At 46.7% G+C, this 14,431-nt stretch overlaps 1 protein-coding gene and 1 non-coding gene across 2 annotated transcripts; one reads left to right on the forward strand and one right to left on the reverse strand.

Annotated features, from left to right (window-relative positions):
• Nucleotides 1-538: 538 nt before the first annotated feature.
• On the forward strand, nt 539-9,478 carry TMEM183A (transmembrane protein 183A). Its single transcript, XM_061559842.1, has 8 exons — nt 539-775; nt 3,008-3,097; nt 4,379-4,561; nt 4,874-5,039; nt 5,950-6,133; nt 6,756-6,845; nt 7,793-7,957; nt 8,363-9,478. The coding sequence occupies exons 1-8, from the start codon at nt 703-705 to the stop codon at nt 8,537-8,539; spliced, it is 1,128 nt and encodes a 375-aa protein (XP_061415826.1). The 5' UTR covers nt 539-702; the 3' UTR covers nt 8,540-9,478.
• Nucleotides 9,479-13,411: 3,933 nt separating this feature from the next.
• Nucleotides 13,412-13,567, reverse strand: LOC133348095 (small Cajal body-specific RNA 14). Its single transcript, XR_009755774.1, has one exon.
• Nucleotides 13,568-14,431: the final 864 nt, after the last annotated feature.

The raw sequence follows: 14,431 nt of genomic DNA on the forward strand, positions 1-14,431 counted from the left end.
GGGGAGTGAGGGAGGGGGGTGGGGGGAGGGAGGGGGTGGGGGGAGTGAGGGAGGTGGGGGAGGGGAGTGAGTGAGGGAGGGGGAGTGAGGAGGAGGGAAGTGAAGGAGGGGAGAGGGAGGGGAGGTGGGAGTGAGGGAGGGGAGGAGGGGAGGGTGGGGGGGGGGGAGGGGTGGGGGGGAGTGAGGAAGGGGAGGGTGGGGGGGAGTGAGGAGGGTGGGGGGAGTGAGGGAGGGGGGGAGTGAGGAAGGGTGTGGGGAGTGAGGGAGGGGAGTGAGGGAGGGGAGTGAGGGAGGGGAGGGTGGGGGGAGTGAGGAAGGGTGTGTGGGGAGGGGGAGGGGGGGAGTGAGGAAGGGTGTGGGGAGTGAGGGAGGGGAGTGAGGGAGGGAGGGTGGGGGGGGAGTGAGGAAGGGTGGGGGGAGTGAGGGGGGGGGAGTGAGGGAGGGGGGTGGAGGGAGTGTGGGGGGGAGTGACGGAGGGGAGGGTGGAGAAGTGAGGGAAGGGGGAGGGCGCGGGGGGTCCGGTGGGAGGGGAGGGGGCGTGGAGGCAGACTGGGGGGGGGGGGGGGGCTTAGTCTGTCATGGCCGCCGACCCGGGAGGAGGGCTGCTGCCGCTCAGTCGGCTCCAATGTTTAATTTCCTCCGCGTCGCGCTGCTCGCCGTCATGGCAGTGAGCGCGACGCGAGTGGCGGCGAGTCGCGCAAGATGCCCAGGAAGGGGAATCAGAGACAACGGCTGAAGTCGCGCGGCGGTGGCGGCGACTCGTGCGGAGACGCCGGTAACGTTGAGGAGAGAGGCGCGCGAGGGGCGGGGTTAGCGGGGGGGAGGGGAGGGGCTCCCGGGGGGTGGGGGGGGGTCACGTGTCAAGCGGCCATCTTGGTAAAGGAGGTTGTTTTTTTAAAACTTAATATTTGTATTTACAGCTTTCGTGACTGCAGGGATTCATCTTCTTGGTTCTTTCGGTAAAGCCACGTAGAAGGAAAATAATAAAAATAAAACAATAAAATAAAAGAATTATTTTATGTTTTATTTTTTATTATTTTCCTTCTACGTGACTTTACCGAAAGAACCAAGAAGATTAATATTTGTACTGGAGGAATCCGATGAGTTCTAAAGCTCTTCTCCCCCCACCCCACACAGATAAAGAGATGTTTTGTTTGTGTTCTGCTCAAATGTTCCATTGAGGCGGTGCTCGTGCCCTGTCCAACAGCCATCGGCCCGTGGCGGAAAGTCCGCATATGGCAAGGGCGGGTACAGTACAGTACATTTATATATTTTATAAAACAGCATTCATCAACAATTCATAAAAAAAGGAAAATATATAATGTGCGACGTTTCGGCCGATGTCCCTTCATAGCACATTGGTAAGATAATTATATCCGAAAGGCTACCAATGTTTGACTCCCTCACCAAGTGGATACTTTATTTATGTTTCCCTACGTGAATTTACCGAAAAAACCTAAGAGTATGAATCCTTGCAGTCACGAAAGCTTCAAATCTAGAATATTATTGCTTCTTTCGGTAAAGTCACGTAGAAGGGAAATAATAAAAATAAAACGATAAAATTATCACGACGTTTTGATTGCAACACAATCATCATCAGGTGTTGAAAACCACAGCAAGAAAATGTTTTTGCTGTGGTTTTGTGAAAATGTTTTCTTGCTGTAGTTTTGTGAAAACATTTTCTTTCTGTGGTTTTCACACCTGATGATGATTTGCTTGTGTTGCAATCGAATCGTCGTGAGGATTTTATTGTTTTATTTTTATTTACGATTTCCCTTCTACGCGACTTTACCGAAAGAACCAAGAATATGAATCCCTGCAGTCACGAAAGCTTTAAACCACTTAGAACATTGACAATTCAGAGTGTACGGCGCCGTTGGCATCCAGACGATGGTCACGAGGATGCCTTACACAGAACATTATTAGCTGGCTTCATCTCCGCAATTGGCTAACAGCAGTTGTTTGACCGGTTTATGGTGGTGAAAAGGTTATTTAAAAAAAAATAACCATCTTCTTTGGGTCTTTTTGGTAAAGTCACGTAGATAGGTTCAAAGAAAATAACAAAAAATCTACGACGTTTCGATCGCAACGCAAGCGTTCGTCATCAGGAAGAAAAAAGAGGGGGAAAAGCTGCTGATGCAGTCCGTTTTAAAGGTTTAAATCGTGTGTAGCTCAAGGGTCATAAACGCAATCACCATCATGAAGATCGTTGTGGTTAATGATTATGCAGTTTAGCCGTGGCGTGATATCTACGGTCCGTGCAAATAATATGACAAGTAAACACCCATTGCATCAAGTATAACGTGTTGCCGATCCAGAACAGTAACTTTATCTGTGTAACTCACCATGCGAATGAAGGAAAATCAAACAGAAACAATTACATTTAATTCCTTTACTTTAATGTGAGAGCAAATCTACAACATCTCCACAACATTGTGGAATTTGCTCTCCAACACACCGGTGTGCTGCACTAGTTACGAATTGGCATGTTCAGTTCACGTGACAAACCTTACTAATTAGCTGTGTCGGGTGGTGGCGGGTTTAACGACACATTTTTACGCGATCTAACCAACAAAAAACCTACATGGAATGCAGTTTTTGTTTACTAAACTTGACTGCCAAAGGGACGCTGGCGGTTGGAATCTGTAGGCCATGAGACTGATTTTAAATGCCCCTCTACAGCACGTAGTAATAATAACTTACTGTGGGATAGCTCTGTATTGGAATGTAATTTCGTAAATGTTAGCACCGCCCTAAGAAGGCCACCTTCATGTGCGATGCCTCTATTTAAATTCGACGATGTTACCCATCATAATTTAAGACCCCCCCCCTCCCTTAGCAAACATCCTACTATAGGAAAGCTCCCATTGGATGTGGTGTCATTAATCAACTCCCATAACTTAAGCAGGCAATCTCACTGTGGGACACCTGTGCGTTTGAACTTTACAATCCGTCCAACGTGTGTGTGACGCGACATGGATTGACGTGTCTGTGTGTGTGCGTGCAGTGACCGTCGCGGACTTCGCCAACACAGACCCTGCGGTGGTAAAGTCCGGGCGGGTGAAGAAGGCCATGGTGAACGCCATACACAAAGAAGGTGAGAACACCGCGGTTGAGGTGTGGTCTCTTCAGCACTGTGGACTTGGGCAGTCGTCTGTAGCTATGTGTGGCTGGCTCTCTTGTCGTCTGGGACTCCCCGTTACCCCAGACATTCGAGTTGTCACTCTCTTACCCCTCTTCAATTCCAAGCTCAAGACCTTCCTCTGCTCTATGTTATGACCGAGTCTCTCTCTTGCCATGAAGTAAATGGTGGTGCCTCCTTTCCCCAGAATACAAATGACCCGATACAAATGCCTTGTTGTAATATTACGCTACCATGCTGCGGAATGACTTTTGGAAAGTCCATTCAGCCAAATGATTATGCAGAATTTATCAACGATTAAAGTCTGCGTGAATATCTTGAAACATGTCTCTAACGGTCAGACATTAAGAATGAACCCTAAGAGTCTTGAAAATGTCTGGAAAGTTATCGAACATTTTCTAGGAACCCTGTGTCTACACGGCGAGAGCTTGTGCTCGTAATAGACTTGGCACGTTCGTTACGTCTGCATTGCTGAGCAAAGGGAAGCTATTGCATCATTCGGTGTGTGTTTTTTATAGGGAGCAGTGGAGGAGCGTAGCTGCAATGATGATCTGCATGCACTGCTATGAATGTAGCGACTTGAATTTGATTCCTGGCCACTGCTATCTTTAGTGACGGGTGGTATCGGAACCACTTTCTAGGCCTCTCCCACATCAAATCGTATTAGCGATCTATGTGTCAATCGACACTCTGGATGCCCTTCGTAAGGAGATGTTCCATCTCAAGTGATATTAAAGGTGAAATATGGAAATATGTGTCGGCCATAAATGAGCACCTGGTGTGGTGTATGCCCCTTTCTTTAGAACTGCTTTTTGTGTTGAGTTTGTTGTCCTTTCCCCGGATCCTCCGATTGGCACAGTTGGCTGTGTAGGGTGCGAAATAAGTTTGACATACATACACATACGTATAAATATCAGCACTGGAGAGATGAAGGCGGCCATGTTTGGTACGGGCCAAACCACCGCCCCTTGTGCTGTTCTGGTCTTCATAGGTTCTTGCTATAACCATGGGTGGAAAAAACCCGATTTTTCCAGCGGCAGGCATCGGGTTTTTTTTTTTAGAACCAATTAAACCGGGTTTCTCCCAATCTCAGATGATCGGGTTTAATATAAAAGACAATTAAACCCGATTGTAAAAAACCCGACTGTGCCACCCTTGGCTATAACAGCCCTTGTCCCAATAGGCTGTGTAGGTTATACAGGAGATGTTTGTCTTTGTGCGTGGTTTGTGTCCCAGCAAAGCTGCTGTGTGGCTTGGAGGCGTCGATGGTGCCTGTGACGGGGGTTGGCGTGCAGCTGGGGGATGCCGGCCTCTGTGACTCGGACGACACGGACTGTGCCGACTTCGGGGAGGAGTTGTCGCAGTCCCAGCATCACGCCAACGCCAAGAGCCGCAAGAAGAGAAGCAAGCCGGCCAGCAGTGAGCTCCTTCAGTTTCTTCCTGCGCGATGGCTCACGAGCCGTTTACATTAAGGGCTGCTGTGATATGATGATGTTGCAATATATCGTGCGATGTAAGGTCTACGGCGATAATCGTATTGTCTGCTTTGCAAAACATCTTCATATCATTACTCCATTAGATGCATTTTATTTTCTGGCAAAATATTTTTTTTAAATGACAAACGCAATAATTCAAGATGTAAACAGACGGCTATACTACCGATTAAACATGCTTCTGTTAGTGCGTCGCAACTAAACAACGCTTTCTTTTTACAATGTTCCCGCTGTGTAGAGGCAGAGGACGATGGTGACGAGGGAGGGCAGGAGTTCCCCATGGATCTCTGGCTGCTGCTGGCCGCGTACATCCGGCCCGAAGACGTGGGCCGCTTTGCGCTCATCTCCAAGCGCGCGTGGTTCGTCACCTGCACCACGGTCTTCTGGGCTCGCCTCTACCGCAGGTGGGGCCTGGCTGGAGGGCTTCGCGTGTGATGTCAAGAGGGTGTCACAGTGGCGAGATGTTGAACTACCTCGCCTCGTGTGCAGGAGCTCGTGGGTTCGATCCCCAACCTTTTGACGTCTGTTGTATATTTGGAGTTTGCGTGTTTTCTCTCCCCGTGGTCACGTGTATTTTTCTCCGGGTCCTCTGGTTTTTTTCTTTCACATTCAGAAACTTAAGTTTATATTATTCGCTTGCTATAAATTTCAAATTTTTACACTCATGTGGGTAAAATGCAATATTAAATATTGTACGTGTTAATGCTAACTTATGGAGCATGCATCAACTATATAATATTTTAACTGCAGTGTGAATATGAACTACGGTACAAAAAAGTGCTGCTACTGTACACAAACTTGTTCTTACACAACCAACAACGTTTCTAATTGGGAGTTGTTTATACATTGAATAATTTTTATTCCATAACAAGCGAGAACTTAAAACCGTAGTTTTGTGGGACACATTACCAAATGCCCCCTCACTGGTTCCACTCCTTGACTGCACATAGGTCAACTTTCTTTTTGTCATGCGAACTCAAGCTGTGCAGCAAAACTGCTTTGCCTATGTTAAATATTTTCATGCATAAGTCTTGTATATGTGTGAAACGCTTATTGCGCACTTCATCGTGAATGCTGGTAGTCATCCACGTGAAATTGGCTTTATAGTGAAGGATGTAATCTTGTTTACCCCCTGCATAAAGAACTGGGGTTGGTTGAAGAGTTGCCCATCAATCGCTAGGTTTTTTAACGTAAATTTCTGACAAAGGGGCAATTTGTGCACTGCACCGGCCCTCTTGGGTGCATGCTAACAGCGCCCACCCCGACAGCCTGTGCAGGTTTCACGCGGGACGTTTGCGTTCTGTGCGCGTGCAGATACTATCACCGTGGTGCGGAGCTGCCCGCACGCCTGCAGCTGGAGGAGGTGGCACGGTGCCAACGCGGCCTCAAGGCCAACGTGGTGCGCTCGCTGTGCCACCTCTACGAGCCGTTCCGCAGCCGCGTGCAGGACCTGCCCCCACTGCCCGACAGCACGCCCGACACCCTGCAGCAAGCCACAGTACGATAGTACACAAGCACGCCCCAACACCCTGCAGCAAGCCACAGTGTGATAGTGCACAAGCACGCCCCGACACCCTGCAGAAAGCCCCAGTGCGATAGAATATAACATCTAAAGTGCATGTTGTTTGGATGTCCACTGGGTCAGTAATTTGCCCTTTCAGTCCTCATATGCTGTATGAAAGTCGTAGTTTTCTTACTGGTAGGAACCTCCTGGTTACACCAGCCCACAGGGGATTATTGTGTCCGTTCGTCGTGCTGGGATGGGCTGGGTGGGGAGGGCTGGATGGGGAGGGTGGGGAGGGGCTGGGTGGGGAGGGTGGGGGGTGGGGCTGGGTGGGGAGGGGCTGGTCACCCCGTGGTGCCCTTATAAAACTCAATGTTTAACCTACTCACGCCGGCTTGTGCCCGCCCTCACAGTCGGGCATATTTGCGGAATACACCACGCCGCCGTTGACCCTGGCCATTGACCGAGCAACCCAACGTTCCTACCAGCTCCCTCCGCAGGAATGTGTTCATAACTTGGTTGTCGAATGGACACAACTCAAATGAAATTCGTTGCTTCGTCTGGGAGTGACATTGCACGTTGGTTTCCTGTGCTCTTGTTCTGCTGTCTGCCCAAGTGCCTCATGTCATGGCACAAAAGGGTGAACTGCGGCACACACAGCCAGGAGCAGCACAAGTGGGAGTTCAACTTCAAATTTAGAAAACAGGTGAGATCCAGAACTCTGCAGCACTGGCTTCCAAGATGCTGCATTTTCACCAACTCGCTCACGAGTGACATTCCTGAGGTGTGAGTGATGTACAGCGTGGATTCTTGTGTAGTTATTGCAGATTTATAAATCAAAATGACTCAACCATTTGATTGTCGCGTCGTTGACATTGAAATGTACCTGTAGCTTGTGAGTCAAGTCCTGGATGTGGGTTGACTGCTTGTTCATCCCTTTGGGAAATGAGCAATGATCATCCAATGGGGAGATAAAGCCCTCACCACCAAGGGAATGGGGCATTTCCCCCCAATGGATCTGAGCTGCCAAAGCACCACCACCTTTCTCAACTATGCAGTGCGGATTGCAACTAGAAACATTACCCTCAGTAATTTGATAGTAGCGATGGTTAAGAGGTTCGTACACTGCACTGAACTCTGACCTGAGTTTACTGTTCATGGCTAAAATCAGTGGCGAGTGGTATTTGAACTGGTCCTGTCACAGCCCCCTCATCAACCCACATTGCCAAGTGTGGTGAAGTCAAACGACCCCCACCCATGTTTCAAGACAGTGAGCGGATGCCATCATCAAGCAGTGGATTAACAAATGGCATTTAAATTGCTATTCTTTGGGTCAATGAAAATAACAAAAAACTCCGAGGTTTCGATTGCAACGCCAGCGGTCGTCATCAGCCTGATGCGATCGAAACGTCGTAGGTTTTTGTTTTTTTCTTTGAACCTACCTACGTGCTTTTACCGAAAGACCCACACTATGAATTCCTGCAGTTACGAAAGCTTAAAGTCACGGCATTTGAATTACATTGCTAAATATAACATCTACATCCAAGCAAAATGTGTCGTGCGTGCGTATGCAATCGTGATGATTCATCAAATCGCAGAGGCGGCGGTGGAATGACGCATGCGTGCGGTGGTCGGTGTTGTGCTCTGACGCAGGGGGGGACAGGGCCGACGCCCAGGGGGGTGACACGGCCAGCCCTGGCAGTGCCGCGCGAGTACCAGGGGGTGAGCGAGAACGCGGACGGCGACTGCTGCCTGCTGCAGGTGACGGTGCTCAACTTCATCCTCGTGCCCGTCGTCATGGGCATGACGCTCTCGCAGGTAAGGGGAGAGGGGGGGGGAGCACCCTTATTATATTGGCTTTATTTGCGTTGCGCACTCCAATTGTAGTAAGCATTGGGCTTACATTGTATTGTATATGCACTCTACATGTGCTTGGATTGTTTGAGCGTTGTGTTCCTATTGTGCGTGTTGACTTGAAAGCTTTCGTGACTGCAGGAATTCATACTCTTTAGGTCTTTCAGTAAAGTCGTGTAGATAGAAAAAAAATGTTTTCTATCTACGTGACTTTACCGAAAGACCCAGAGTATTGTGCATGTACTTGTTGTTTGCGTTGTGCCGCGTATCGTATTCCGCACATGTTGACAATGCGCACGTTCAGCGCGTGCCACGTATTGTGCTTGCGTGACGCGGTGCGCTCGTGCCGTTTGCCCGTTGCGTGCGCAGCTGATGATCTCCGTGAGCACCGACATGCGGCACCACCGCGTCAAGCTGGCGTTTGTCGACTCGCCAGCTCCGCGCGGGCGGACGCGCCGTCGTATCGACGCCGGTCCCCTCGTCGTGCTCGACCCCGTGTGCAGCGTGCGCATCCTGCCCTGGTGGCACCCACTCTACCCCTACTGACAGGGTCGCACGTGGGAGGGAGGGAGGGAAGGGATGGCAGGGGGAGAGGCAAGGAAGGCGACGAAGGATAGAGGCGAGGCAGAGTAGAACGGGCACCACCAGGTCAGCGTGCGCATCCTGTCCTGGTGGCATCCGCTCTACCCCTACTGACAGGGTTGCACGGGGAAGGAACGGGATGACGTGGTGGGGGCATGGGGGTACCTATAGAGGAGGAAGGATAGACAGGCAAGGAAGGATCGAGTCCAGAAAGGCCAGAGGGGTATAAGATGACTGAGATAGGGAGATTGAAGACATAATTGGGGAGAAACCTAGAAATCTGGGATGATACTGTGGGAGAGGGAAGGAATGGCGTTTTGGAAGCCCTATATGCCATCCACATGTTTTGTTTATTTCCATCGCATGGTTTGCACTCATGAATAGAGAGTGTGCCCTTTCCCCCCCCCCCCCCCCCAAGTGTGAAACGGTACCTCTACTTTGCCTTGAGGCCCCACCATTAACTACAACACACACGGCTGTAATATCTCATTGCCTCTGCATTCGCCCAACCTGACTGGGTAAAGGTGTGTACACGTGTAGATTTTTGTTTGCAAAACAGTTACTGTTAGTTTTAACTAGAACACAGGAATGAAGATGTCCCAAACGATCTTTGATGAGGTTGATTGTGCGGTATAGGTTGGCCCAAGCCAGGATGTGGAAGCTGCCTTAATATCATTATGGATTGAACAATTTAATCGGATGGGTCAACTGTGTTACTCAGAATGTCACAACACACCAAGGTCATGCGCTGTTCAATTCTTGTTGATTCTTGTCTTGGTCTTGGAAAAATCATAACTTTGTTCAACACTCTTGGTGATATTGTTAAGTTGTTAAAATAATTCTACATGTGTACATAGCCCAAGACTGATTTGCATTGACTTTTATATAAAAATATATATCGTGGACGGCTTCCTCCATTTTTGAAGAGGTGATTCAGGAGCGATGCAAATCACAAACCAGTATTAGTTCACACGTAGGATCTCGATAATTGTTTTTTTATCCTTCTATCTGGCAACAAAACCGATACCTTTTTTACACAGAATCATGTTTGCATAGACCACAATACCTGCAGCCATAATGCAAACAAAAAACAGGTATTGTGGTCTATGCAAACATGATTCCTTGTAACAAAAAGGTGTCAGTTTTGTTGCCAGATAGAAGGGTAAAAAAACTATTATATTTTTTACTGGCATATGAGGTTCCAATGACGTAGGATCTCGCGACCAATATTATCCATGAGGTTTTTTGGGTTAGAGTGCGTACATATGAATGTCGTTAAACCCGTCACAATCTGGCTGTCGCCTGATGCCGGTTGTAATTACTGGGGAAAGGTCGTACTCGAATTGTACATTGTGTATTTACTCTCCCAACACACCGGTGTGCTGTACTAGTAACAAATTGGCACGTTTTGTTAACGTGAACAAACCTTACCAATTGGCCATGTGGAGTGTTGGTGGGTTTAACAACATTTTTTTTCATGCGATCTCACCAAAAAAAACCTATGGACAGTATCAATTGCCTGTTGCAAATCCCTACATCACTTTTCTTTGCAGAATATCATGGCTTGCTGGGTCCACACAATGACCGGAGCAAGAGACTTTTTATTGATTCTGCCACTTGCCACACTGAGTTGGAAGTGAGTTGTATAGTGGGAGGCTCCACTGCTAATTAAATTGGGGAAGCATTGTTTACCACTTTGAATTCACTTTGTAATGTAAATTGGAAAGAGTACAAGTTTGAATGTGGTCTAGAAAATCCAGTTATTGTTAATATGGGAAAATTGTTGCTGGAAAGTACATTGATCAAAGCGTTGTTCGTATTGCAAACACATGCGGCACTTGGAATTAATGATTTAACCAAACCCATTTTACGCCTTCTCGTGCACATCATTTGGATGAGATTTAAGGCCTTCGCCTAAAGTGAAGCACTTACAATGTGGATGAAACGAAGCCACCGAGACACTTTTACAGTTGGAGCTGGGGGCTTTTAAGGCATTAACGCTGCTGCTTGAGACAGTGTCCCCTTTCTGATACATTAAGAGTACTATTAAACGCCTTGGGGAATCCCCCGTCAGTAGAAATTCCACATTCCTAGTGGGGCCAAGTTTCAATGCAAATCGTGGTACCCGATTTCTCAAACCAGCCCTTAACAATGCACTTATTGTATAATATGTATATAAAGGATGGTATTAAGAGAATACATCAAACATTGATAATTGATTTGACACATGTTCCCAAGCCTCTATAACCACTTGTATATATTACATTATGGCTGCAGTGGGCTGTGGTAAATCATTGGGCTTAGAATTTTTTTTTGTCAAATTCAATTGCATTTGACTTGGCCTGTTGACGTGCAGTCTGATTTTATAGGATGTTGATCATGTCTCATCACAAGTTATACACATTCATACATTACTCACATGAGTGTTGGATAGTGGTAATTTCCCATTTTTATGGCAGGGATTTGTGTAAACCCACTTTTCAAAGTGGCATTCATATCCACCTCGGAGGGATGTTTACCCCAACGGGGATTTGAACTAATCTTCTGAATAGTTGGCTATGGTGTGAACATTTTTCAACATACGTGCCACCCAGCTAACCAGGACCACTTCGACACTGCAGGAAACTTTGCAGATCCACTTATAAGTCATCCACGCAAAGCAGCACAGTTCAGTGCATATTAAGTGTTTATTACTAAAGAGTTAATCGGGTTTGCGTTTGTGGATAATTGAATTAGTAACTACGTTAACACAAGCACCGACAATGTTGCAAGATTCAGGTTATACCACACTTGTGTAAGTTTGGAGATTCGGGATATGCATGGCAAGGGTACTATTTTAGGATGAGTTGCATTCTGGCACTATAATTCGGCATGCAATGATTAAGAGGTTTTACAATGCATTAAAGTGTACAGTCATCGATTACTATGTATCAATCATTTGCATGAATGGTATTGAAGCAGAGGTGAGAAAATGGAAACAAATATTTTAACCAAATTGTGACATTGGCAGTCAGTCCTGAGCTATATTAAGACCTTTTTAGGACAGGCCGTACTGGAAAAGTTTAGCAAACTCCCATTTTTCACAAGCACATTGGAGCAGTCTGGTTTTCTGGGCACCAGATTGACCCATTTGTTTAGTGGAAAACAGGTATTGCAGTGCATGAAGTGATGCCAAAAGTGCTCCAAAAAATCCACAAGTTTGAGGTGAGAATTCCAAAAGCTGTATCGGTTGGCAGCCTAAACGTTGTATAACGTAATGAGATTAAATGAGTTTTAACTGGTAACTTTTCACTGCATAGAGGTTTTTGGGTTCCATCGCATAAATACACAGCCAACTAGTAAGGGTTGTCACGTAAACAGACGATGACAATTCGTCACTAGTACAGCACACCGGTGTTGGAGAGCCAAGCCACAACATTACTAACACAGTACGACGTTGGTTTTAATGACGCATTTATATTTGTACGCCATCTAACCCAAAAATCTCTGGAAATCTGTAATACAAGACATAGCGTTTCATTTTTTAAATAAAACCCATGGAACATTGCCTTTTGAACTTTTAATAATGATCAAGTGAACATTGTCCATGAAAACACAACATTTAAACGGGGAAACGGGGTACAAAATACAATCTACATTACATTCAATGCAGAAAACCTTTACAAAGTAAAATAACCCCAAAAATTGATACATCCAGTGTAAAACTATTTTACTTTGTAGCAGCAGCCTGCAAAAAGGTTGAAAACACATTTCCATGGTTCAGAATAAAGATTAAAGGTAATCTAAACTTGGTGCCTAATGTAGCCGTTCTGGATAATCTCAACACTAAGAGCTCTTTTTGCTCCGGTCAATCTTTTACAGCAAATCAAATTAAGATGTTCCTCCTACATTCCTGCATTAGTCGTTGACATCCATTTTCTCAAATGTAACGTTGACAATTGCTTGCTCAAGCCATTCTGGCACAAGGGCCTCCACGAAATGGAGATATTGGGTATGTTGGCCAAATCTTCCTTTCAGGATTAGAATTTCACCTTTAAACTCGGTATGAGAGTTTTAATTGCTCCATTACTTTAGTTTTTTCACTACATTTTCAACGTTTCCATTTTTCCCTTTTAGCATTTTACTCCGGAATTTCTATTCCTTGGCAACTCCATTAAATACCACACTATACATTAGAATAAACAGTCTAGTAGTTAAAACTTGATTTGAAGCTTTCGTGACTGCCGGAATTACTCTTTGGTTCTTTCGGTAAAGTCACGTAGAAATAAAATAAATGAAATAGAATACGACGTTTCGATTGCAACACAAGCAATCGTCGTCAGGTAGAACTAAATTTGAGAGACAAGCAGAGGATACGCATCTCGGTAGCTCTTTACGGAGTGAAAAATGGCCCGTTTCATTCTTCATCTATCTTCCACGACACAAAACAAACACGAAGATTGTGAGAATCTCCGGATATTGAGCTGGAATGGCCCTCCTTTCTCCAGTCAAAGCCACCAACAGCCTGAAATGATACACAGTGCAAACGAGTTTAGAATCTCGACAATTACGCAATTTAGACCGGTCTTTGGCAAATCATGCAGTATCCATAGTTTCAACTCAGTCCTTGGTAGATACACACAGCCCAGTCTCAGGTACAATAGTCCATTAGATCACACGGCACCGAAGCTCGTCAGATTTGCGCAGTGTTTGTCATCACGGACTGGGCTGGGCTCTCATCTAGAGCTCAATTTTAGTTCCATTCACGAACTGCGTGTATGGGGGGGGGGGGGGTTGTTGTTGTTGTTGTGCGTGTGAAATGTGTGTTGTGGGTAATTGCGTTTGTGTGTGTGCGCGCATGTAAGGAGCCATCGCACAGGGGACCCCACGTCTCCACGGGTCCTGTCGGCAGATTCCTCCCCCCTTTCACGGGTGTTTCTCTCCGTGGCCACACGCATGCCAGACCCCACGGTTCAGTCGGGGCCAGGCGAGTAGCGAGAGCCACGGGTTAACAGAGCTCACGACGTTACAGGCGTACTGGATGCTACCAGTAGCCAACACGGATAGAGCAAACTTATCGTAGCGGTTAAATTTCGATTTAAAGCTTTCGTGACTGCAGGGATTCATCTTCTTGGTATCGTAGCGTGTTTAAATACTGCACACGATGTAACGTTTTTATTTCGATAACCATTCTCTAACAAACATACCGCAGCGCTATTATTTGAATCACGCTTCCCCAAAATACATGTCCACCGCTACCTTGCCGTCGTATATATTTGTGATAAAACAAAATGTTCCTTACAATCAAAAGGCGGAAATTCCAGATTCCTATGGATAGCACCGCGACTAAAACTTCCACGAACGAAACTTGAGTGCAAATATGTAGACTATAGTTTGTATAAACACACAGTCTGGATGCGACGTGTAAATATATCGCTAGAAAACAAACGTCATGTTCCACTTTAAACGTTGAACATTTTCACCCGAAAATACGCGGCCTAGTCAGAAAGGCCTCCGTTGGATAACACAAACCAAACGACGGGTAATAAAGTTAAGACCACTTTAACCAACGCGCTACGCAACGCATTACCAAGTTAACACGATCGACGGCATGTATGCACGCGGTGACAACAACGGAGTAGCGTGGATGTAGTTAAACAGCAACGCGAGCGGAACAATCCCCCACGCCTCACCGTGCAGACCGCGCGCCATCACGAAATGGAAAACGGAGCGGGTCTTGGTGGACGGTGACGTCTTCTTAAAGTGCGACAGTTTAACAGGGGCGACCATCTTGCACAGGGACCTCGTGGGCAATGGGCGGCCATCTTGCACAGGGATCTTGTGGGTAATTGGCGGCCATCTTGCAAAAGTACCTGG

The sequence above is a fragment of the Lethenteron reissneri genome, chromosome 26, assembly GCF_015708825.2.
Source record: "Lethenteron reissneri isolate LAM-NWPU_2019-01 chromosome 26, ASM1570882v1, whole genome shotgun sequence".
Classification (NCBI taxonomy): domain Eukaryota; kingdom Metazoa; phylum Chordata; class Hyperoartia; order Petromyzontiformes; family Petromyzontidae; genus Lethenteron; species Lethenteron reissneri.

What these genes read in the sequence shown, in the direction of transcription:
- TMEM183A (XM_061559842.1), top strand. Translation starts at nt 703, where the DNA reads ATGCCCAGGAAGGGGAATCAGAGACAACGGCTGAAGTCGCGCGGCGGT. An exon ending in GAGAAGCAAGCCGGCCAGCA is followed by an intron (nt 4,562 to 4,873) that starts GTGAGCTCCTTC and finishes CCCGCTGTGTAG; the next exon opens with AGGCAGAGGACGATGGTGAC. An exon ending in TGGGCTCGCCTCTACCGCAG is followed by an intron (nt 5,040 to 5,949) that starts GTGGGGCCTGGC and finishes GTGCGCGTGCAG; the next exon opens with ATACTATCACCGTGGTGCGG.